At 43.9% G+C, this 25,437-nt stretch overlaps 1 protein-coding gene across 1 annotated transcript in view; it reads right to left on the bottom strand.

The window, feature by feature from the left end:
- Positions 1-25,437, bottom strand: part of TBXAS1 (thromboxane A synthase 1 (platelet)) — a gene marked incomplete at its 5' end in the record, with an annotated part of 149,848 nt that overhangs the window by 1,652 nt on the left and 122,759 nt on the right. Inside the window, 2 exons of the mRNA XM_010288551.1 lie at positions 2,277-2,414; positions 5,469-5,557. Coding sequence (XP_010286853.1) covers positions 2,277-2,414; positions 5,469-5,557 — 227 coding nt within the window. The remainder of the gene's footprint in view (positions 1-2,276; positions 2,415-5,468; positions 5,558-25,437) is intronic.

The following is a 25,437-nucleotide window of genomic DNA, read 5'->3' as shown; positions in this document are numbered from 1 at the left end:
CTCTGCTCTTGGCCCAAAGAGACCAGGTTCCCAGTTGGGAAGCACTGAAATTGCAGACAGTTCTGTTCTTAGAGCTGAAGTACCTCAGTCCAGTTGGAAATTGATTACTGTGGCAGTCTGTATGCAGATCTGCATCAACCAGCTAGCTTTAAAATACTTGATCAACCCATTAGAAATGAGCTTCTTTCTTTTTTTTCGCCACAAAATGCCTATTTGAACAGCCATCCAGAGGAAAAAAAGTAAAATCTGTTTGCCAACATCTGCAAAGATGGATGTATACTGGACAGAATATGTACAGACAAGAGTACAGAATCTGAGTCTGTACAAGTTACTAGGGCCAATGCACAATCAACAAGGTGAGGCTCATCCTGGCCTGTGCTGAGTCATTGGTCAGAGTGGTTCCTTAAAAGAAGCAAACCTTTACAGCGATGGCATTTCCCTGGAAATCTACGTAGTCCTCCCATGCCATAAGGTATTTGGAGCTGTTCTGGTAGAACAGAACTACTTTTCCAGTTCTGTAGGTGGATAAAGGTTCTGTCCTTCATGTATAGGGTCATCCCTAAAAATCCCTTATCTGTTTGGATACAGTTTGCAAGAACTTTAGACTCCTAAGGCCCAGAGAACTCCTGCAGGGTAGAAAGAGATGAGAGGCAATACAGGCTATTTTGAGGTTTCAAAAAAAAAAACATTGTGTATTTATGCTAACCCCATCCTTATGCTTAGATATCCTGAATAAGATTGAGATATTACTGCAGAAAGTACTACCTATAGCCTGTAATTTGAGATGGAATGACCATTAACTCATGTACTGAGCACTGTTGCATATCCCATGCAAACAGGTTAATGCAATTCTTGCCTTGCTCACTCCCATATATCATTCTGGTAAATTTAAAGTTTCCCTTGTATTACTCCTGAGGCAGATTTCAAAATTAAATATTAAGGGAAAACGGCTGTAGCTGAATTAATTTATTTTTTGTTAAGCTTTTATTTTATAACTCTTATTAACACTACCAAGTGATACAAGCTGGGGAGAGTGTTAGTAATTATGCTTCATTCCTCAGGTAAATTTCCAAGGGAATTAATCTTAGATTCATAACAAACAGCACCATATGAGTCAAGGGGACTGCAGCTCCCACTATCCATTTTACCCTGTAATGTGCTCTCATACTGCTAGTAAAGTGGTGAAAAAAACAATTAAGACAGCATTTCTAGATAAGTGTTGCTAAACACGCCGTCTCGTCCCGTCCCCCGTCCACCGACCCCCCCCCCCCCCACCCCCCCCCCCCCGGCCCCCCCCCCCCGATTTCCAGTTATTGCTAGGATTCCTCCCCAGGCAAAAACTCTGGGCTTCTCTAACCCTGACAGAGCACATGCCAAGATTTGTTCCAGAAGGAGCGTTAGGCAAACCCACCTACACCATACATGTGTCGTCTTACTGGCAAAAATGGTTCTGGGCTGCCTGCCTCACACCCAGTTGTTTGTGGAGCATGCACTTTTTTTCTTAGTAGGCTTTTCAACATAGTGGTAGCTTAAAATGCAGCTGCCCACAGAACAGCTTAAAATATAGCTGCCCACAAAACTAAATTGTGCTTCCATACAGCACCATGTCAGCTGAAACTCTCCCTGTCAGCTCAACTCAGCATCTGCAAGATAGGGCAGGGTACAAAATCACAACTTGACCGTGCCCCCACCACAGCTGAAGAGAATAAAGGAAAATATGTCTTGCCAAGCAGAGCTAAGAACCCAGGATCCTAACTTATGGACAGAGAGCAAATTCCCAGTGGGAGATGAGATAGGTTCCCCACTCACAGTGTACCCACAGGTGAAAACGGCTGCTCTAAACCAGCCACGAGCTGAATGAGTTTCCTGGGTACCTCCATGCCAGGGAATATACTATGTTACTTCAGAATTTCTGCATCCAGAGGCAAGATGCTATTTGCAGCATCTGATTTTGAAACAGGCCTGAAAACCTGTGCCACATTTCAACCTTGACCAAACCTCAAACCCTCTGTGGGGTGCGCCACTATCACCACCTGTCTAATTTGGTAGAAATAACATATTTTTATAATCTAAATTAAGCTGTGCTCCTCTTAGTGGAAATACTGCTTCGGGTGAATAGTGGGTGATTGTAGCAGCAGGATCTGGTGTCTCCACTGGACAGGCTGGAGTCCTGTGCCCACCCTAATGCGTGAAACAGCATTTATGGCAGACCTTTGATCTAAACAGGCCCAAATAAAGGACTTCAATCTAAGAATGGAAAGTAATACTCCATGTACCTTTCAGGAATGAACTTCTCAGGCTCTGGCCAGAACTCAGGGTTGTGGTGGAGATGTCCAACCGCGGTTTCAATGACAGCCCCAGCTGGAATACGCTGCCCCAGCACTACACAGTCTTTAGCTGCTTCCCGAGTGAACCTGCAACAGCAAGTTTCATGTATCCCAGATGATTAATAACAGTAAAAACACAGCAGGAGGGAACCATAAAAGTCAATCTCTTCAGCTGGACTGACCCCCAATTTTGGGAGTAACACTTTCCCAGAAGATAAATACAGCATCCGTTGCTGATGCTAGTGTCTTCTCAGGTTACACTCGTCTCCACCTAAGAAGCACACAGCTCCAACCCAGCTGGGTAACTTTTGCCCTTTTCACAGTAAAGCATTTCTGGTTGCTTACGGCTTTCCAAAGTGTTAACCGTTAAACTGCAAGTTTGCTGCTAATGTTGGTTTTAGACTCATTTTTTATGAAAACTGCAGATGCAATGTGTCAATCATCTCTAATTACAGCCTGAAAGAGTATGCTGATTTGCTTTCAGGAAAAAGTTATATCAACTTTTTTTTAGTTTTGAGTTTGTTTGAGAAGCTCCCCCATGTTGGGACAGCACTTGAAACTTAGCAAGGGATGGTTTTAATATTAGGGCTAAGTGTTCTGCTTCTACAAAAATACAACCAATTCACAAGCCTTGGAAAACTGCAGTTCACATACACTCATCAAAGATACGCATGACGTTAGGAACAAAACTCTTCAGTTTCCTCCCACCCTGTGGTGACAGGTGACAGAGTAGCACTGTCCTTAGGAACCTCATCGTGACAAGAAGACTGAGAAAAGCCATGTGCCAAAGCTGAGCTTGAGTCTGTAAACCTTGAAAAAAATGGTGTGTGGGTGTGAATGTGTGGTGGTGGATCCTGATCTAGATCTTCTGTTGCTTGAGTGGTCGCTACAGACCCCAAGCCAGCCCAGACCCAGGTGTGTGCCCTGCTATCTCAGCCTAGAAGCTATTCCCTGGCACCAGCTGGGAGCACAGGGGTGAGGCAACACACAGGAGCTCTCTTTGCTGCTCCCCACGCTATGCCTAAAAACTTGAACAGAGATTTCAGTTTCAGGGCTGTCAGTCTGCTATCATTACAGGAACACGTTCTTTCCTTGCTGTCACCCATCTCTCTTTCTCACAGACAAATAAATAACAGAGACTCCAAACCTGGAACAAAACACTGGCATGCTAAAAAACACGTTGACAAGCCATCTTTCTCATCCTTACATGAATTTGGTGATAGTGGAAACATGAGTGCTGGGGAAGAAAGTTCTCTGGCTACTAAGTTCATTTAAAAAAAAAAAAACAAACAAAAAACACCCAACTCATTTTATAACAAGCTTGGCTGCTACTGAATTTTCCCCTAACTCAGCATTATCCTTGTCATAGGCAATTAGCATCTTTCTGAGGCACTGGGCTGTCCTACCCGTTCCACATCCATCAGAGTAAAAGCCAGATCAATAAACAGCACCGACAACGCCAACCGAAACTTCGGAACAACTTTGCTCCAATCTCATTCTGTTTCCCATCTGACAAACATTGATTGTTTCCCAGTGTTTCAGCTGAAACTCAAAGATCCTTGACGCTTTAAGTGGCAAAACAATTTCCACTTGTATACCATGTATAACATAGCAAAGCCCAATCATCTCATCCAAGAGCAAGTATCTTTGACATTTACTCTCTGAACAACCCTGCAGATGCCCATGGAAAAATCTTGACTTCTGATCTTTGTGAACATGTAAAAGAGAATATAATTTTAAGCTTTTTTATTTTAAGGTGCTTGCAATCGTGGCATACATTTTTCAAAGGCTCTCATGCCAAGCTCAGCTTTGGCTCGTTTCCAGCCATCTGAAATTTTCCCCTGGCTTTATGAGAGGCAGTGCAACTGGCTGACCCCTTTGAAAAGTTCCATTCTTAACATTTGCATTTATGCTTGTGATAACTTGGAAATTTGACAATCAAACAGCTTTCTAACTTTTTTCCCCCTTGTTTTCAGTTCATCAGTATAACTTAGTAAAATTAGTCTTGTGCGAACTGGGGCAAAACTTTCAAAGTTCAATGGATGTAGCCATGAGTTTAGCTATATTAGTATAACGCAGTACTAAGTGCAAAACAGTATGGGTCCTAGTGTCCTGGTCTCAGCTGGGATAGAGTTGGTTTTTCTTCCTGATGGCTGGTATAGTGCTGTGTTTTGGATTTGGTATGAGAATAATGTTGATAACACAGTGATGTTTTTGGTTGTGGCTAGGTTAATTGTAGTGCTTACCTAAGTCAAGGACTTTTCAGCTCCCCACGCTCTGCCAGCGGAGGGGGGGTGGAGGGGTGGGCACAAGAAGCTGGGAGGGGGCACAGCCGGCACAGCTGACCCAGACTGGCCGAAGACACACTCCCTACCATGTAACGGCATGCCCAGGGTTTAAACTGGAGCTGGCCGCGGGGTGGGAGTCGCTGCTCGGGGACAGGCTGTTGATCACCAGCTGGTGAGCAATTGTTGCAATTGTGCATTGCTTGTTTTTGTAGATTCCATTATCAGTAATATTAGTATTATTGTTACACTTGTTGTTTCCTCTTCTTTTGCTGTCTTATTAAACTGCTTTTATGTCTACTCATGATTTTTTTTCTGATTCTCTGCCTTATCTGACCTTGGGGTGGCGTTGAGCGAGTGGCTGCGTGGTGCTTGGTTGCTGGCTGGAGCTAAACCATGACATCTAGTTAAACACACATGTAAAATACAGCTTAGTGCATGTGCAACCCTTCCACAGATCAGGGCCTTAATGACCAGCAGGGTAATTCATCCACCAGCCAACAGGCTAGGGTAGGGCTTTGCTCCGTATCCCCGAAGCCCAAGGTGCATGGAAGGAGAGGCGTCTGGCTTTCTAAGACCAGTCCTGCTGCAAAATGGCTCCATCCTCCAACCACGAGGGATGTGAAGAATGGTGAGGAAGCAATCTTGGCCAATCTGTTTTAAAAAACTGCTTTAAAATTACCAGTATTAGCCAGTTTTCCATCAATAGGCCACATTATATCTTTCAAATGCACAAGCAGTATTGATGTTGGCACAGAGACCAAGGGCGCACTGGTCTTCCAACAGCAGATTTCCATTTTATACAGCTAGGGATCTACCCTGTAGAATCAGAAGGGGGCAAAAAAAAAAGAGATACCTGAATGCAGGTGGGTACATCCGCAATGTCTCTGCAATCACCATGTCCAGATAAGGGAGTTCTTGTACATTTTGGTAATCAGGGACCATCTGAAAAGGCGGGAAGAAAGGAACAATTACATTTTCTCACATTTAGAGTGCCAAACTCATCTCAGATTAGCTTTTCAATCATCTATTTTTTACTGAGCATTTTTCCTGTAGAAGAACTCGATGTCTCATCTAAAACGGTAAATGACAAAATTATACAAAAATGTGGGTAGTAATTAAATGTGTGTATAACATTCCTTTCATCATCAAAACACGCTGGTGTGCAGCCCAGCTGAAGATATAATAATAAATCAACTTGCTAGGAAGTATTAAAAACAGGGCGTTACAGAGAGCATTAGTGACTACAACAGAGCTATTGTTTTACACATGCACTAAAAACTTCACAGGGCCCTTGTTTCTTCCCAAAGACGGGAGCATGGCAGACCAGGAGCACTTTGTTCACAAGAAACAGCAAGTCCTTCAGTTATTCTTGCTGATGTTGGAGCAAACCCTTTGCCCTTTCCCAGTTAGAGAAATAAAGCACAGTGCCAGCGCTGTGAAGCCTGCGGAGGGGTGGGAAATGACACTGGAAGGAACCAGCACCCCGATGAGGAACGGCACACGGCGGTGCATTGCTCTGCCGAGTAGAGGGGGCTGAGGTACAGCCCAAATCCCACCCGGCAGGACCGCAGTAGGGCCTGGGGAGAGAAGCCTGTTTCCTCCCATGGCCACCCCCTGTGCAACGCTGCTTAATTTTGCATGGCGGGCAATGCCTGAGCCCACATTTTCACATTTCAAGGCTGCAAAACCACCCCCCCTTGACAATGAGTGGTGGGCACTAAAACCCAAACAGGGCTGTAGCCCAGAAGACTTTGCCCTCTGACAGGCAGCAAACAGACAGCGAAAGACACCAAACCGTGGATGACCACCAGCAGCAGTGACACGACTCAGCACATGGATGAACAGAGAATTTCTCCCACTGTTACTTTGGGAAAAAGGACATTTTCCCTGTCTTATTTAGTGCTCTCAGCAGAGGGCAGCCAAAGTACATCTAATAACCTCGTCAGGAAAGCAGAGTTTTGTTTTAAATTAGAGCATCTCCTAAAGACTGACACGGAGTAAATTGGAGAAAAGCACAGACGTCAGACCAGACTAAACCTTTTATGAAGATTTGGGGCCCTGCCGTTCACAAAGGGGACTGGATTCCATCCTTCCTTTATTTACTACAGCACTTTTCATGTATAATGCATATTTTATTGAATTTTCATGCAAAAACATATGGTACGTACTGAAAATACTAAGCAGAGAACAACTCCAGATGGTATGCAGAAAAGGCGTACAATAGAATGAGGATACCTTGCCGGATTAGGGTATCCCACTTATTCAGCACTAAGCCACCATGCACCATTTCACATTAACTGATCTTCTCTAGGAAGGAACTAGATACGCTCTATTATCCCCATTTTTTGGCTCAGGGAAGAAAAGCAAAATCAGAGAAACTAATTTGCACAGGCTGAGCAGAACCAGTGTGTCTGCTCCTCTCTTAGGGAAAAAGATGCAACTCAGCTTGTCAATAGATGAAGTATTTAGTCAGTATATGTCAAATATTATCAATATAGGAAGTATAGACTGCACTGACAGCCTTTCAATGTTGCTTTTATATTACAGTAGTGCCAACTAACTCAGACCTTTGGCTTAGGTTAATGGTTGTCAGACAAAGGACTATGAGACTAAAAGACACAAATGGCAGCAATGTCATGAGAACCACGGCTGTGCGAGGAGCTGTGCTCCAATAATTTGAATAGCTAAAACCAAAGACAGAAGGATGATTTTTATCATCTTTTTTTTGCAGAAAGGGATCCAAGGGCTACCTGATTTCACACAGCAAATCAGTAGCAGAGGCTGGAAATGAACTGTGATCAGACTCAAATTTCAGGCCTTGGTGGCAAAACTACCCTTCTCCATGACCACATAGGCGCTCCACACTTTGATGCAAATGCATGCTGTGGTGTATATTAGTTTTTTTTCTGCTAATTTTACATCTCTCTCTCTCAGAACTTTCCTCTGACCTTTTTATACTGCTCTCCTGCATGTCTTTGAATCCTGGGTCGGCATCTGAGTCCCGTCCCTGCAATCCCTCCTGATTTCATGGACAGGCTGGCTGAGGGAAGAGTTCAGGCTCAGAGTAAATGAGTGGTGGAGCCAAGAGCACACTGTGATGTGTTCGATTCTCTGAGCCATGCTCTTTCCACTGGGCCTTCCTGTCTCTCTCATAATTCCTCTACTTCTGGAGTCAATAATTAAGATAATTATATGGTAACCTGATATAATAAGTAGCCACTAAATCAAACCATACATCAACAAACAATATAACACTAAATTATGGGAGCTTTGATTTGCTCTTTCAAATAGCTTCTATACCTTCAGGGGATTAGCATTTCAGAAAACAAAACAAAGGTGCAAAACCAACTGATTTTCCTGAGAAGAAAATTCCTTTTGCTTACATAAAGAAAAAGGGGTCGGTCAAATGGCAGCACAGTGAACTCTGCTATCATGAGCATGGCAGACACATCAGTCATTTCCTACATCTGATGCAACTTAATTATTGGCACTTCCATGCTTTTAGCATCAAAGTAGATGGACCTAATTTAGTAGTTGTTTGCAAGGTCTGACCCAGGGCTGTGTAAAGTACACAGCAGCCAAGTATCTCTATTTAGGAAGGACAGTTTGCTGCTTTTTTTCCCCTTTCAAAGAAAATATTTTCCATTTGTTTTTCTACTCCCTCTCTTCAAAATATTCCTTTAGCCAAGCACATTTCAAAGGAACTTAAATATGCTTTTCTCCCTAAATGTCCCTATTTATATCTTTCAACTGCTGGCAGGTTTGCTGGGGCGGCGGGTGGTGTTGTGCAAAGATGCCACTTTAACCCTCTGCAAAAAAAAAAAAGTCTGCATTGCCTCTTACTCAAGATTGTGTGGTTTTTTCATTAAGAAGGAGTTTCCTTTCTATAACAAGTAGAGATGGGGGGGGAGAAAGGAGTCACCACACTGCATGTAATAAAACATCCTATATTTTAATTTTGCAGCCACTGCTTTGCACAGCAGTTGTCTTATGCTTTGCCCAGCTTTTTAGTATCTTTTCCTGTTGACATGGAAGTGAAATGGCCATGTCACATCTTGTGGCATTTCTCTGCGTGCATGTTTCCCCGGTTTGATTTCCGGAGGTGTGGTGATATACCCTCACCCATCCCAGATGGTTCAATCACTTCTGAGGCCCAGAAAGCATCTGCTTTATGACTGACAGCAAATCCCAGGCCTTGATTCCTTAGAAAAAAGGTGCGAAATTAATTCTTCACCCCACAGAGTACCCTCGGGTGAAACACCAGCAGTGATTATAAAATTGCCTATGTGCTACAAGGTTGATGTGTGTTTTAATCCCCATACAAATTCCAAGAGAGATAACTGCCTTTCAGATCCACCTATGCTTCTCAGTATTGGCTTTAGCGTTTTCTAGGCAGGCAAACCTATTTTTTGCCACCACCCTCAGTTAACTTTTAATTCCTCAATGAACACCAACGGAATCCAAGTGCTGACAGGAGAGGTCTGGCCAATCTTTCTGCTGCAGTTCGAGATGTTACTGTTCCCAGTTGCTCGCTCCTCTTTGCTGGCTGTGGTTAGCATCACCACAGCCAAGTCAGCTGAAGGGAACATATGCCTGCACCTCAGTTGCTTCCATACAACGTCCAGCATGAACCCATCTTCAGCGACAGTTTAAGAAGAGACACTAACTTTTCCCCAAAGTAGCTGGTGAGTGAGGCACAGATCCTCCTCCACCACCTCTGTTACGGGAATGGTAATCCCACTACACATCAGTGAATAACAGATTTCCACTTATCCTATTGGTCATGGTCTGGTAGTGCTCAGCAGCCAGAAATGAAAAAAAAATTGGAGAAAACTTTGTGTAGTTGAGAGAGTGTGACGTGCACCTGAAATCGATTTGGAAGCAGTGGAGGCTGCAGAGTCCACATTCCTCATACCTAGCACTGCTGAGTCATGGCCTGGGACTGAACCAGCTGCGGTTTCTGAGAAATTGCAATCCAAATCAAATGCCTCATGGGCATGTGTGACTGTGACAAAGTCCATGTCAGAGAGATGGTGTGCAGATCTGGTTAAGTGCAGATGCAGATCCATGAGTTATCTGCGTATGCATAGCTACACAGCCCACATCAGCTCTCCCCCAAAATGTACGCTTTGGATAGCAATAGGATAGGAGTCAAAAACAAGCCAGCATCATCCCCAGTGACTCTCACCCACCTCCCTTTCAAACTGCCAAAAGAGCTATTCAGACCGTAGCCATAACTAGGATTCACAAATGGGTCAATAATGTTTCTTGATCAAAAGCTGCTGATAGATCAAAGAATCTGCCTGGGGTTTTGACCTCTCTTCGGTCACGTCTAGGAGTTACTCATCCCCTAACAGAACTAGAGCCTGTGTCTCATGCTCAGCCTGGGAAAGAGAGAAGAAATGCAAGAATACTATGTCAAGTTATGGTTGCCCATGAAAACCTTGCTAACCACCATATCAAGAAAGGAAAGGCTAGACACAGGACAGCACTCAAAATGCAGAGCAATGGAAAAAAGGGTGCCTGTGGTTCAACAGGCACCTATCTTTAACTCCCTTAAAGAAAGCTTGCCTCACCTTTTACCACATCCACAACAACATGCTGGAATACCTGTAAAGCACCAGAGTAAAACCTCTCTACAATGTCAGGCAGCAAAATAGGGACAAAGTTCGTGAAGTAAAATTTCTTGGCTTCATCCTCAGAACTTGGACCAAATACTAAACAAAATGCTTAAGGCAATCCTCATGTGAAACTTACTGAAAAACCTCTCTGCAGTCCAGCCTGCACCTGCCAAGTGAGATGTCTCTCTGAGGCATGGCACCAGGCAGGACCAGCCATCACTGCTGGGGAAACAGGACCTTGAAGTTCCTGACTCCCACTTGTCCCAGGAGGCAGGTCATGGCAGAAGGTGTTGCTTTAAGATACACTGCTTTAAGATAGAGAAGAGCCTATTCAAATCACCAAGTGTCTGTTGGCCATTTCCAGTGATAAAGACCTACAGAAGGCTTTCTTCTAGCAAAATATTCAGTCCTTGACTATAGTATTGAGAACGAGGTTCAGGAACAATAAAATAGGACAACAAGCCTGATTTTCAGATTAAGATGCAGCAGCAAGAGGCTTCCTGAGTTGCCTAGCACCTCCCCTTGAATCCTCTCAGAAACGAACATTAAAGAGAGTCCTCAGCTCCAAGCCCTCATGCCTCTTTCCCCAGAAGAAAGTAAAGGCTATTCACGTACTCCCAAGCTTTCCCTCTATTTCTTTATTTCATGTGGGTTACCTGTCACCTCTCTCATCTGCCTGGGTTGCCATTCAAATGGAAATGCAGCATGCAGGTTTCCACCCCCACCCTTGGTGGTCACTCACTGGGGTTTGGAGCATTACTTTGCTCATTGAGGCCCTTCCCAAGCTGCAACAGCTCCCAGTGCTTCAGACAGCTTAAACAAACCCTCCTGGCTTCTCCTAAAGACCGTGCATGCCAAATAAATTTAGTATTATGGCTTTCTGTTGAAATCACCTGCCAGTCACCCTCACTCCTCCTCTAACCCCACCCTTCACATTCCCCCTCACCCGGTCCCTCGCCACGCAAGCCGCGTGAGCACAGGCGCAGGCAGGCGCCGATTCGCAGGCCAAGTTCCGAGGCGGTGGGAAAGGCCGGCACACCAGTTACGCACCGATAACCACATTACACGCAGACCTTGCAGCCAAATTCCCTCTGTTACTTCGGTGCAAATCCACGCAGCTCCCTGGGGTTGTATCAGTGTAAGGGAAAGGAAAATGCGGTTCTAAGTATGTACCCAATAGCGCTGGGGAAAGAGCCAGAAAGTATAATGTTACACCAATGTCGACCGTCTTTAATGTTACTTTGCTTTTAGAATCAAAGACTTCAGCTCCTGACAGAAGACAGACCTGCACTACCTCCAGTAGCTTTTGCGGCACTAAAACAAGGTCTTCGTAGCATCACTGTTCACAAGGAAACTTCTGTGAGATAAAAATACTTCCTGAAGCTGAACAGTGTCCCAAAACCAAACAGATAAACAGAAAAGCTGCAACCAAAACATTCAGAAATTCTCTTCCACCTACATTACTAGTGACACATGGTGATCAGCAAGAACAGAATGAGTGCCATCAGGTAGAAGATATGAAAAAAAAAAGAGGCAGGAAAAAGAGAAGAAAATCACTACAGAAATCCTTTATGAGGCAAGCTACAAATTAAAAGAAAGGAAAAAAAACCTGTTTCAATCTCAGTTTCATGAATTTGTCAGCTCCACGTAGTCCCAGACTCCCGTGCCAAGAGAAGTGGCTGCACTTGAATGAAAAACGAGTAAATAACTGGGAGTGAGACTGGGCGTTTGGGGTGCTCCGCTGCCATGAAGGAAGGGGCAGGCCATGGTGCCCAGCCAGGCAGCTTTTAATACACAAGTACCTTCACTATGCTATTTTCTTTCCTTAGGTTTGGTGGGGAAGAGCAGCTCCTCTCCAGAAGTGGCTCTCTACCTGTATGCACTGCATGCCTCGCTCCAGCTATTTGGGGATGTGATATAATCTGCAGCCGTGCATTGCAGAGCGCTAAGCCCATCAGGGGCACAGAGACTGCCCATTTCTCACCTCTGTAAAAACCACTCAGCCCCCAGGAAATCCCTCCTGGTTCTCTCCTCAGTCCATCGAGGCTTGAAAGTCTCTCTTTCTACACTTGTCTGACACAATCAAAATTTCTGCTTGGGTGGCAGAAATGCTGAATGGTGAAGGATCCCAGTGGGAGGGAGGCAAGGAGGAAATTAAGCAGGAGAAAGGACTGCCAGAGGCCCAACAGGCTGAGAAAGAGAATTATAAAACTGGGGTAGGTCTGTCCAAAGGGCATGTCACCAGTCCAACGCACATTAAGCACTGAAGTTCGTGCAAAACTTAATCCTTCCTGCTATAGACGTGTCCCTTGGTGGTTGCTGTGGATCTACAGGAATAAGGAAGAGGGATTTTTTTCCCCTCAGCAGACATTCATGGTATCACATAAGAGCCAGATGATTTAATTTAATCATTCCTGTTCCAGCTGGTATTTTCTGTATGGAGGTGACAGTGTTTTAAATTAGGGCCTTGCATATAAAAGGCCCGTGTGTTTAGTTTAATCAAATGTTCATTTCCTCACATTATGTTTATATTAAAAGGCATCAGCATGAATTTTCATGCTGCAAATAGAGTCTATCATATGGGCTATGTAGTGAAGTCCTCTTCGATTGTTCTTCATCTCTATGGCCTCATACGCTTGGCAGCCTTACGGACTGAGAGGTGACTCAGCCTCAGGCATGCAGTTTGGGGAAATATGCCCTAGAGCATGGTCCAACCTATGAGGAGAGCAGAGCTTTACACAAAATAAATTACTTCACTAATTTGCCCTTCTGCAGATACTTAAATATGGGCTTAAGCCAGTGGCTGCTTAAGTCATTGGCTTCAGCAGTTGCTGGATGAGACCTTTTCTGAATTAGTAAACAGGCAAACATTCACAGCAAAGAAACTGCAAGATTCTCCCATCACTCAGCGTAATTATTATTTGCTCCGACAAGGGCAGGTCAGTTTTAATACCATACAACATTTATGTAGTGCCTGATGCCTTGAAAACATTTTATGTACATTAGGTGCAGTACAACAATAATAAAACTTTGCCTTTCCATAGTTGCTTTTCCCCCGAGGCTTGTGAAGCGTTTAGCAAACATTAATTAGTTGGTCATCTTCCAAATGCATGTGTGAGGTGCTCCTGGTAAATACTCCCTCCCTGCACACAAGGGGCCAGCAGAGGTGCTGAAGACTGAGGCCAACAATTTACAACCTTGAGTTGAGCACCCACTAACTCGAGCCTTCTTAAGTAGCCTGGTGTGTTTTTTCAGCCTCAGTGTGACTCCTGTGAGCAGCAAATGCTGCTCTGAATGCATAGACTTAAAATGACCAAAAAAGAAAGAAATCCATTGTAAGGCACTTAAATATGTCTGAAATAAAAAGGAGCTTTGTTTGTTTTTAGCTGTCAAGATCATAACTCAGGGCTCAGCCTGTCCTTGGGAAACTGATAGTACTAAAAGTACAGAAAGTAAAGAGGCTTTTCTGGTGTTAACCTCCAATTTCTTGCTGTAGACTCCTGCACCTCCTGCCTAATACAGGTAAAATCTTAACCCTTCTTCCCTGACTTTCCCCATAGTGAAGGGTCAGAGCCAAAGGGAGAAATAATTTTCTAATGTATGGTTTAAAACTGATGAGTCATGTGAAGCCTTGGAGCACAGGAGCACTAGTATGTCCCAGCTGCATGGCAACTCTTGACCTCCACCTCCTTTTTCTCCCTATCTAGACAGTGCTGGCAAACTTTCCTAGGTGGGACCCGTTCTGTGTTACTCCCACTTGCTGCCTCATTTCTTGACTGGCAACATGGCTTATTCCATGTCCAGTCCTAGCTCCAGGTTTTAGTGTATGTCCTTTCTACAAGGCATGAGAGAAAAGTCTATTCCTCTTGAAACTTCTCACATTTTAGCTGAAAATATGAAAAATGGAGAAAGAAAGGGAGAAAACTTCTTTTCTGACCAAAGCTATTCAATGACTGCTCCTCTTCTACTCCCTCTGAAAAGTGCCGAGTGCCTTGGGTACAACAAAGCAATTTACAATTGGTATGTGAAAAAACTTGATAGCACTTAAAACAGCTTTTGTGTTTTTTCTCTCCAATGCATGAAAAGGATCTTTCAAATAAACTAGATGCCAGTCCAAAACCCACTACCCCAAGCACAGTGGGGAACTGGCTGTGAGCAGGGGTGTCTGCTACCATGACACTATCCTATGACAAACCTCTCTAGATACTCAGATAAAGCTGTCTGCGACAAATCCTGGCAAATGCCTATTCAAAGATTTCTTTCCCTTTCTTCCCTTACACTATCTCTTCTCCATCTGGGAACACAGAAATTTCCCTAAGCCTGTTCACGCTTAGATTTAGTGAAGCTATCATGGTGTCATGTTCTGGCGCTGTTTTGTGTCTTTGCTTTCCTCTACCCTTTGTAGAGCAGCATGACACAGTTGTCCATCTGTTTATGATTTACTTCACACAATGACTTGGTCCCGATTACACTGATAGGCACAGTAGGTTATTTGAGGGCCAACTGGACCTCTGTAATGACACTCAAACTGTACCCAAATCATGGGAACATTTCCAATCAAAAAAGACCAGTGGAAAACCTCCACTTCCCCCCCCACCCCCCTGCCCCAAAGCAACTTTCAGTCCTTAATCCCAGGAAATAAAAACCAAAAATTTAATTTTTGATCTAGAATTCTTCTGCAATTATCAGTGTCCAAGTGATCCACATAAACCAAAGAGCAGACAAGAAAAGAAACCGAGACCTGGGTCTTTCTGACGTTTAAAGATGCACACTGGAAAAGGGATTATAAAGACCCGCACGCAATTCAGGAGGCCACATCTTTCGTGGTCTCCTTTAGCACAAACCTGAATCACAGGGGCAGAAGAACTGTACTGATTTGCCGCAGCTGAGGACGGACCTGGGAAGTGCAGCCATTTGGGGGGCATTGCATACTGCCATGGGTAGGAAGACCCTCTGTGCTTACTGAATCGCTGGCCCTTGTGAGTACCCGGGAGGGAGGGGAGAAAACAAAACACAACTCAGAAAGCTGCAGGATGAAGTCACAGGGTCAGCAGTGAGAAAATACAGAATTCATTTGTAATCTGAACAAGGTCATTTCTAGCATGTTTTAAGATGATATAAGACTTTACGGGGGAGGCAAATGGAAAGTATTGCTCACGATTTCTTCTGCTTTATGAGTAAGCTGCTTTGGCCTTTATTTATTTATTACCTCACAGTCCCACAATGATCCTGGTGTGAAGACCAATTTGCTGTTCTTTCTCTCTTGTTTCTCAAGGATATTTTTGCTTCTTGAACCCGATCCTTTCCTGTCTCACTGCCTGGCCATCTCGCTCATCTACCACTCCGTATTTCCAAGGAGACCCTTATTTTTACAATGCCTCACATCTCACCTCTGTATTGTCATTTCACTTATGGCCACACTACTTTAATACTCAGAGTTTTATCCTTTCTTCTTCTTTTTCAAAGCTCTATCCTGCACCAAGTTGCAAAAGGTCTGGGGTGCAGTGGAGACCCAGGAGAACCTGGCCAACATGGTGGTACCCTCCTGGATTTGAGGCAGCCCTGATGTGGAGGCCCCTTGATCCAGACCTCATTGAGACGCAAAGGTGGCACCCACAAAGTGGTGACACGTTAGGAAAGAGCACTTTTAAGCCAGAAAAGTACATAAACCATAATGGTCTGCAGGGAGTTCACTAGCAATTTTGCCCTATAAAATACCTAATAAAAGATGGTGTCCTTCACCCTTTTTAGCATGAGTTGTGGCAGAAAGATCTGTGGATACCAATAGATGGGCTAATTTGCAGGGGAGGAGGGATTTTCTGAGAGTACAAAGATGGAGCACAGCTGTAGGCTTTTCCTGTAAAGGCCCTGTCACACACACACACGAGGAGCTAGGCATATTGAGAATATTACCAACCCTCATAGCTCAAACATTATGAGCGAGGCCCCAGCATACTTTGAAATTGGCTGGAAAACACATGAGATTTATGACAAATAATAATATTTTGAACTTCATTTGCCTTCTGGCTTCTGAACTGGGATTCATGTTTTCAGTCTTACCTTTTCAACTAGAAACTTTTTTCCTCTTCTTTTTATTGGTTGTTTTTTGTTTTACTAATGAAAGATGAGATTCTGGTTATTCCCTCAAATCACTCGACTTCAGTGTCGAGTGATTTGAGGGAATACAAAACAAATACCTGGAGACTTGCAGTGCAATGGCAGGATGCTGGTAATATTCCATTTACAGAGCACCATGGGCCATCCCTGCCTGCCCTTTGGCCATCTGCTGCTAGCGCTCAGCTAGAATCACACAGACCTTTTAGAAAAAGAAAACAAGTCTACAAGGCTGGGAACTGCATGTGAATAAATCTCACACAAGCGTGAGCTGCCCCTCAGAGTGCCCACAGTTTTATGGGTAACGTTTTGGGGAGGGAGGGGTGTTACTGCAAGATGGGCCCCAGGGGTTAAGCATCCAGCCTCCTCTTGAAAATGCCAAACCTGGTACCTTGGAAAAGCTTGACACAGAATGAAATTGAAACATGCAGACAAACTAATTGGGGGGGGAAACTGTGCTGAGCCTATATATAGCATTTTTTTCCTGCTGGGTACTAGAGGGGGGTGGGAAAGGGAGGAATTGAGGGGGAGAGAGAGAAAAGAAAGATAAATTTTGGTTGCTGCTGTCATACACAGATCCACTTATCTATGGCTGAAGCCCAGACAGCTGTGTGACTCTAAACGAAGAAATTTAATTAAAAAGTAAAAAAAGAAAATCAGCGTGAAAAAACCAGAGAAAAACCAGGAATTCATGCTTCCCACACCTACCCTGATGTATAAATAGAGACTATCTGACTGATGAAGGGTGCTTATTATTTCCTTGACTTCCATGTATGTAAAGAAACCTACATTTTTTTCTAGTGAACAAGCATGATAATCACAAAACCAATCGCACATTGCTGCTATTCCAACTTTGCTGCTCTAGTTTAAATGACATCATGCAACACCTTGGTAGTCCCAGTCCTATAATACCCAAGATGCACAAAAAAAAAAAAAAAAGGTGGGGAGGGTGTTGGATCAATTATGAAGGAAAAGCTTTTGGAAAGCAGGTTACTTGGGATCATATTCTGCCCAAGTCACACGTCCTGTAAGAAACATGTAAAAAACTGCAGGTGGATGCGATTCCCTTTTGCACCTCTTGCATACTTAGACCTGCCTTCTGCTAGCGTAACTCAGAGCAGCCTCGTGGTTTTCCCTGCCTTAGCTCCCAAGGCATTTGCGATGCAGCTCAGAAGAGCCAGAGCATCTTGCATTTCTGTCCATACCCACTGCTTTTCCTAACACATTCACTTCCCATTTCACATTATGGCACAGTAAGAGAGATTGGTACTGGTACTTTTGGCCTCTCTTCATGTGCGCACACATGTATGCATGTGTATTTTCTGTAACACATCCATCAATTTGAAACGGTATAAAAAAGACTAAAAAAAAATACGATCTTTAAATCTCGGAAGGTTCAAAGCGTTAGTGCTGTGAAGTCAGAAAATTCATTCCAAGTCCTATTTATCTAGGTCAGGATGTGGGAAGACGTTTTTGTGCGTTCTGCATATGCACATCACCACTTTTGCTCCTTGGTACTACACAGGCTGGGAGCTGCAGAGCCAGGGAAGATGACGGCTTGCTCCCTACTTCCAGTGGACTTGATAGAAAAATCCCTTTTGTGTTCCTTATAATGGAGTCTTGTCTCATCTCTACCACAAGAGACGCTTCAGCCAGTATATTACAAATACCGTGCTGACAACCAGTGCATGTACGTAGCTCTGCCTCAGTGCCACATCACCACTGCCTCTTCTTTAAAACCAGAAGAGAAAAGCAGCCTGCAAAGCAAGGAACAAGTTAACAAAAGGCCTCATTTATCTCCAGCTGATACCAACGTGACAGCGGGAAATGCAGGGTCAGATTCCAGGCACATTATTGCGCGGGCAGGAGGAGCGCGGGGAGTAGCTGCTGTGTGGTGAAGCCATGGGGCTCGCAGTCAGGAGGTCAAGTCCTGACGCAGCTTTCCGAGCAAATTTGGGAAAGTCTCTTCCTCTCCTCCAGCACTTATTAATAAGTCCAGTAAACCTTATTCATGAGATTGTGCGGATACTGCTGGCATGCTCAGAGGTAGGCAGCATGTGATGCTCCTGTTCAAAGCCTGATCATTACATGGTACTAACAGTAACTACACTGCTTTTTTTTTTTTTTTTTAATTTTTGAAGTCATGGGTAAGGTAAGTCTTGGCAGTTAATACTGATATTATACAAAATAAAGATAAATCTTGAATGGACAACAAAATTGTGGACAGACTACCGGAACTGAAATTTTATACGTTCCTTCTGTGCAAATAAAGAAGTGAACTTACACCCACGATTAAAGCTTTGCTTTACGATGTGCAATTGCTGGGAGAAAAAGGTTGTAATGGATCTTATGCACCCACACAGACGCTAGCAACAACCAGGCAAAGAAACCCACTGTTTGCCAACATTTTCATGGAAAAAAAAAAAAGCTATAATTTGAAGTTTAAGGGATCTGCTTTTGAGGTTTATCTATCTATGATGCTCTTGGGTCCCAAACAGACGTTGGGATCCACAGGGATCCTCCCTGCTCCCTGCACCTCTGCACACTTAAATTATGAAGAGTGGACTGTGCAGGGAAACTGCTGCTGTTGTAGAGCCTCTGGAAGAGGAGCCACACCAAAAGTGCTCCCTGTGGGCCCCAGGATGAGCTCCTGCAGCTGGTGTCAGGGTGCAGAAGCCCTTGCAGAAGCTGAACTTGCTCTGCTCCGACATCCTGTGCTCCCCAAAATCCAGAGGTGGGGCTGTTGGGACAAGGCAATGCTGCTCCACCGCGTGTGGCTTTACCAGCACACCTCTGCTCCGTCCTGGATGGTGCTTCTCTATTTGATTATTTTTTCCATCACGCATTTCTTATTTCATTAAGGGGAGTTATTCATCAGGTGATCCAAGAGCGAATGGGCTTCCCACAAACTCAGTGTTACCACAGTAAGGGTGTCGGCGCGCTCCCTCCTTCCTCAAGCTGAAAGATGGCTGGTGTTCAGAGAGTGCCACACACGACCGGGCTCCAGACAGGACACAGCATGCTTAGCTCGGTGAGAAATGGAAAGGATACAAGCTCTTTTGTCAGCTCAATTTGGTCTTAATAATGTTTAAATATCTGAAGGTCACTAAATTATAGAATGTAGAAATTTGGCACAAAGGTCTTTCTCTAAGATTATCTAGATTCGCTGAAGTAAGAGAATAAACAAAACCAAAAAGAGAATAAACCAAACTGAGCAAAACCAACAATTATTCTCCTCATTAAGCCTATATGCTGAGCCTATAGAGAAGGCAGCATTTCCTCTCCCTCTTGCTGACAGTTCAGTACTAGGGCACAAAGGCAGGTCACTGTCCTTAGTGATATGGTAAACAAAGATAAGAGCTGAAAGCAATGGAGTATTTTTTTAACCCTGATAATCCACTCAGAATAAATTCCATTGTGAAGAGATTTATTGTTTACTTAGCACTCCTCAAAAGAGCTCCTTGGGAATGCAATCTCCTTCCCATGTGCCGGACACAAAACACGCGTTGCAGCTGAAAGCACTGGCCAGGTCTGCTCCGGGCTTCACTTACTCGTCCGTGGAACCACATGTATGAAACACTTAAGTGAACCTGCTGGAAAAACACAGCCCCAAACATTTGCCCAGATCTGCTTGTTATTCTGGGTTGGGAACTTAGACAGATGTCTTCAATGGGCAGCTGTGCTCATGAAAATGCTTTGCCAAAATGCCAACAAAAAAACCCATTGCTTTCCTTTTCTGCTCGCAAAATGTCTGCAGCAGAGCAGCACAAGAGTGAAAAACATCGGTGTATTTTCTGACACTCTTAGTAGAAGAAGGATCAGTCTTCCCTCTACCTACCGCAGATAAAACTGCCCCATTCCCTTCCCCTCACAGTACGTTCCCCCCAAATGCAGACATACCACACCACTACTGGGGGAAGCACGCGAGGAAGTCATCACTGCTAACAGCAGAGACTGTCTTATCTTTTCCATGTAATGGCTTAGCAGCTTAAAGTAAGGCAAGGGTTGAAGCATTTGCTGATTCGGAGCCTAGGGCATCAGACAAGAATTTGGGAGCTGTGGGCACTGCCACAGAAGTGGTCATTTAATCCTGCCGTGGCTCCCCTTCCCACTTGGGAAGCAGCAACAAAACCTCTCCAGCATATTTGCCTGGGACCTCTCTGAAAGGTGCATTTGGTAGACTTCTAGCAGTAGCAGACATAACTGCAAACCCAACTGGATTAGATTTAGGCAAACTGCCTTCCAGAAGAGCACAGAGTTGGGACTGGAGGAACAACAAGGGATTTCTTACGGTTTGTGTTGTACATTTGACCTTCCCTACTTTTTCACAGGGCCTCTGGATTTCAACGAAGACAGGAATCTCTTTTCAGGACACCAGGAGGCTTGTTGCCATGCAGTTCTTAAACCTGTGCTTACTGAGGACATCCTAGGATTGGCAGAGATGGATTACCTATGGCCTTGGGCTGCACTGTAAAGTGGATTTTGAATTTAAGATGTTTCTGTTTCATTTTCTGAAAGAATTATAAGCTTAGCTGTTGCTAAAGTTTCCAACAGGGGTCTTGGGGATAGTTTTTGTAACCTGATCTCATCTCCAAGCCTACATTACTCCTCATTTGGACTAGGCCCTCTCTATTTCTCTGAGCAATTAAGAACTCTCTTCAGCTCTTACAGCACTGCAACACCCATAGGATGTCCATGTCCATATTCCTTTTGCATGTTTTCAGATCACTGCTACTCCTGCTCAGTGGTGCCAGTTGCTCTATTGATTGCACCAGGCATGTACTTGCTTTTTTTCAGCTGTTCTTATAACCTCTTTTTAGCAGCTCTCTTGCCAGATAATCTGGCAACTCAAAAAACAGAAGAGAGTTCTGCTATCTGTTCCAAAGGAAGTTTTTCCAGGGCCACTCAAAGATGCCAAAATCACAGAGAAATTGTTTACAAAGGTCAGTACACACTGTACTGGCATGCCATCCAGCTTCTGATATTCAGGTCAGTCAGAGTTTATCAATATAAGCTGTGCTTTGTGTTGCAGATTGCATCTTTTTGCACTGAGACTGGTCAGCCTGCAAACAGAAGTTGAGCAGTTGTGGAGTCCTGAAGAAAACAGCAGTAAAATTAAACTATTCCTCTGTATTATAGTGCACCCATGGAAAAGGAGAAGTATGCCTGCCTGTGGTCATCACCCCCAAAATACACTGGGGGGCTTATCTGCTGTCTCCTACTCTTCATTTCACGCGCTTAATACCAAACCGAGGCCCTGCACCCACATACCTATAGTCTGTGCTATTTGCTATCATGGAGCGTTTTGATATATGTTAAAGCAGTATGTACTGATTAGTAGAACGGTGTTGGGGCTAAACCTTACTTTGAAAGGTGGAGGTAAAGTCAAGCATAATCTACTTAAAAATGTTAGCATAATGAATTAGGAAAACCCATGTCAGTACAAGAACACTTCAACTGGACCTATTTGTCCCAATACAGCGAGGAAAAGAAACAGTTTTACCAGGACACTTTTGCCAGGGAACTGTATCTATGCTATAATACATCTCAATGCAGGTAGGCAATAACTGAAACTCATAAATGTGTGTTGGTGGAAGAACCATACGGTATGTCTGACCTGTGTAGATGTGAGGCTGCTAAAAACACCAGGCAATGTCCCATCCAGATATGTACATGGAACACAAACTAATGTACTAGGTAGGAGCCTTAGCAACTGCCAAGGGGTATTGCTCCACAACGTCTACCAGTTCTCATGGGTCAACACTGAAACACATGCCCATGCCTTGTCTGCAATTCCTCAAAAGGAACAACTTCTTAAAAATAAACAAAACTACAAACTTCAGTGCAACATCTGAAAAAAACCACAGTAAATGCATTGATAGAATTTCTTCAAACCTGCGTAGTCATTAGCCTACTTATGATAGCAGAGAAAAGGAATCAGCCCCCTTTTAAACACTGGTGACAGAAAGGAGCTGTATAGAGCACATCCCCTGATGATAGACTTGCCTAATTCGGCTAATAGACTGCTTTAGAATTTGTATAATTATATCAGATGAGAAACGTTTGTAATTAAAATGAAATTAAAGTATAATGTAAAGGCATTATATCAAACTAAAGATGCTTGTACAGGAAAAAAAGTTATGCTGATAGAAGCATTTTTATACTTGTATACTTACGTGTATGCTAGGAAGTTGCATGGCATTAGCTACATTGGTTTCTAAATTAATACAGCTATCAGCTATAGCTATACGATGTGTACAGATATGTATAGCTATATACACATATGTACACCCACCCACATCCTGTTCTCCCTTCAACACCGTACACAGAAATTTACGGTTCTTTTCTGTAAGAGCAACCATTTCAGTAATATGTAATACAGAAAGGGCAATTTATATACATTATTTTTCAACAAAGTTCTAATTTAAAAACAAGACCAAAAAAAGGATAGCTGTATAAAGCACCCATCCACATGGTATTGACTAAAGTTTTCAATCACAAGCCACTTCAGAAATAAGCAACAGAGTCCTACATTAAGACGCACACTCACACAAACACACATGCGTGCGCACATACACACACAAAAGAGAGACTAACAGTTATTTATATTTCCTACTTTGAGAGACAGGAAACCTCCCTTTGCATCTGCTTTTTTCTCACTAAGAAGAATAATTTTAATTACAGTCACTTGGCAGGAAGCCAGTTTTTGATTTTTTTTTTTAATGACATCTGTCTAAGCATTTTTAAACTTCCTGCTTAATGTAACTTCCTTCATTTTATGGACCAACACCCAGTTACAGCAAAAAAGAAAAGGGAGTAGCAAATGATTTATTCATTTTTCGTGTTAACTCTTATCAGGTATATCAAGTGGTTCATTGTTCTGAGAACTGATGGTACAGAAAGCAGATTTACAGGGGGAATTTAGGACTCAAGCAGTCTGGGAAAGGAAAAAAAAAAAAAAGCATGCATGGAAAAACCCAATACAGTTGTAACTTAACCCTAAAACAACTCAACAGTTCCTGTTCCACAGACTGATTTTCCTAGGTTCGGCTAGGCTTTTTTTCCAGAGAAAAAATGAGGGTTGAAAACAGAGCAAAAGTTGGGACAACACACTTAAAACTGAGAATGTGAAGCATCACGGCCAGTGGACACCACCTACACCAGCTTAACTCTGGACAAGTTTCTGCTGCATCAGTGAAATTCCTCTGGGCTTGGTCAGTGAAAGCAGAAGTAGAGTCTGAACTCAAAGTCCACATCCCAAGGAGACACAGCCCCCTGCTTCAGTCAGGTAACTGGGACAGGAACAAGAACCCCAGAGCTCCTCTAACAAAACTGATGGCGGAAAAAGCAAAAATTTGATTTTTGGATGCTGAGTACTAAAGCTGCCTTCCCTCCTCTGCCTTTCAGTCTGTCATCAGTTGTTGCTTACAAGGCCATATCTCACGGCTTGCTGTTTTCCTCCTGTACGAAGAGGGTGGTGAGTTGAGAGGTGAAAAAGAGGAGATAAAAACACTACCAAAGAAGGAAAGCTGAATAATGCAGGAGCAGAGAAAGGAGAGAAAACAGGAGAGCTGAATAAAAAGTGGGAGCCGTGGGATGGCAAGAAGGAAGCAAGGACAGAAGCAATGGTGGACGAGGTGGCAGGGGAGCTACCCTGTCAGCGGTCACAGCCTCTTCAGGTACCTCAGCCTTTCCCTGGGATTTAGCAGGGTGCCACGGGGCCCTGGGGAAGGGCTGAAAGGGGAAGTCTGGGGGGCCGGCTACATGGGGGAGCAGAGAGCGGGAGAGCCGGCGAGCAGCGTGGAGGAGCACGTTTTATGCATCCTTCTCGCCACCCATTGCCTGCTCTGTTGGAGCTCAAGCCACAGGCACGTACCCACACCTGCCTAACAAGAGTCCCAGAGGGATGGGATTTATGATATACATCAGCCACGCAGCCGGTGTTAACTATAAGGGTATCTGCCTCTTGGCTGGTCCCACCGCTGGGACACAGGTAAGCCTAATGAATTGTTAATGCCTTGACACCAAAGCTGCATTTTCATTCTTTGCTCCAGACAACCTAGATTTTATTCTTTTGACTTGCACGTTTCCTTGAGCAGGGTAAATCATCTTTCAGGATACACGAACAACACAACATAAATGACCTGGGAAAACTAAATCTCCCTCCTGCACTTTCTGCCTCTGTGCAGATCTAACCTACAGCCATTCTGAAAGCACTGCAAAAGTTTCCATGTGATTTTTAATTTCCTGGTCCTGGCTGGAACCAGAACTGTGAGTGCTGGAAGCCTCCGGAGGAAAAATTGGTATTGTCAGATTCTGCCCTAATTTCCAAGATTCAGGAGTTTCAAAGAATATCTCAGCTCTTTAAGTGTTTGGAGACTTCACTCTCAGAAGTGGCTGACTGCCTTCTGACTTGAGTCAACACAGCTGGAAAATGGAGTTAAAAACCCCCTGAAATCTCACTGAAAACCAGATGTTGCCATTGAGCAGAGCTACTGTGTTAATAAAACACTAACACCCAAAACCCCAAAACTAACAACTCTATTAGATCTCCCAAACTGTGCTTGATGCCAGGAAGAAAGTAGGAGAAAAATATTTTATGACTTGAGGCAGACTGTGGAGGTATGGTTCTGGTGCTGGCACTGGGATTACTGTGCAGTAAGAAAGATCTCTATTTTTAGGGAGGACAGGCTGTGTTTATTTGGTAGGAAGCGATCAGGACCAGTGATTGCAACATTACTGCCGGACCCGTGGTCGGCTGGATATGAATGATGTGTTATAACACATGGTTTGGTACGGTGGTGCTGAACACACAAATGTTGCTGACGTGCCTGGTGTCGTGTGCCACACAATTTAAGCAGGGTCAGGAGTTTATGTGTACCCCCAGGGCACACAGCGTTCCCCAAATGGTGCTGACATTGTAGCTGTAAAAGAAAACATCTCAGCGCTGTCGGCAGCAAGGCTAAGATTTTGGGGCAGTTTTGCTTAAAAAGCAGGGGACTTTCTTTGCATACTCCTATCAAACATATTTTTCTATCACCTACATATGCCTCACAGGATGTAGATACATTATGTGATATGATACAT

Source organism: Phaethon lepturus, unplaced genomic scaffold (genome assembly GCF_000687285.1).
Source record: "Phaethon lepturus isolate BGI_N335 unplaced genomic scaffold, ASM68728v1 scaffold9576, whole genome shotgun sequence".
Taxonomy (NCBI): Eukaryota; Metazoa; Chordata; class Aves; order Phaethontiformes; family Phaethontidae; genus Phaethon; species Phaethon lepturus.
This window is presented reverse-complemented; position numbering and strand designations above follow the sequence as displayed.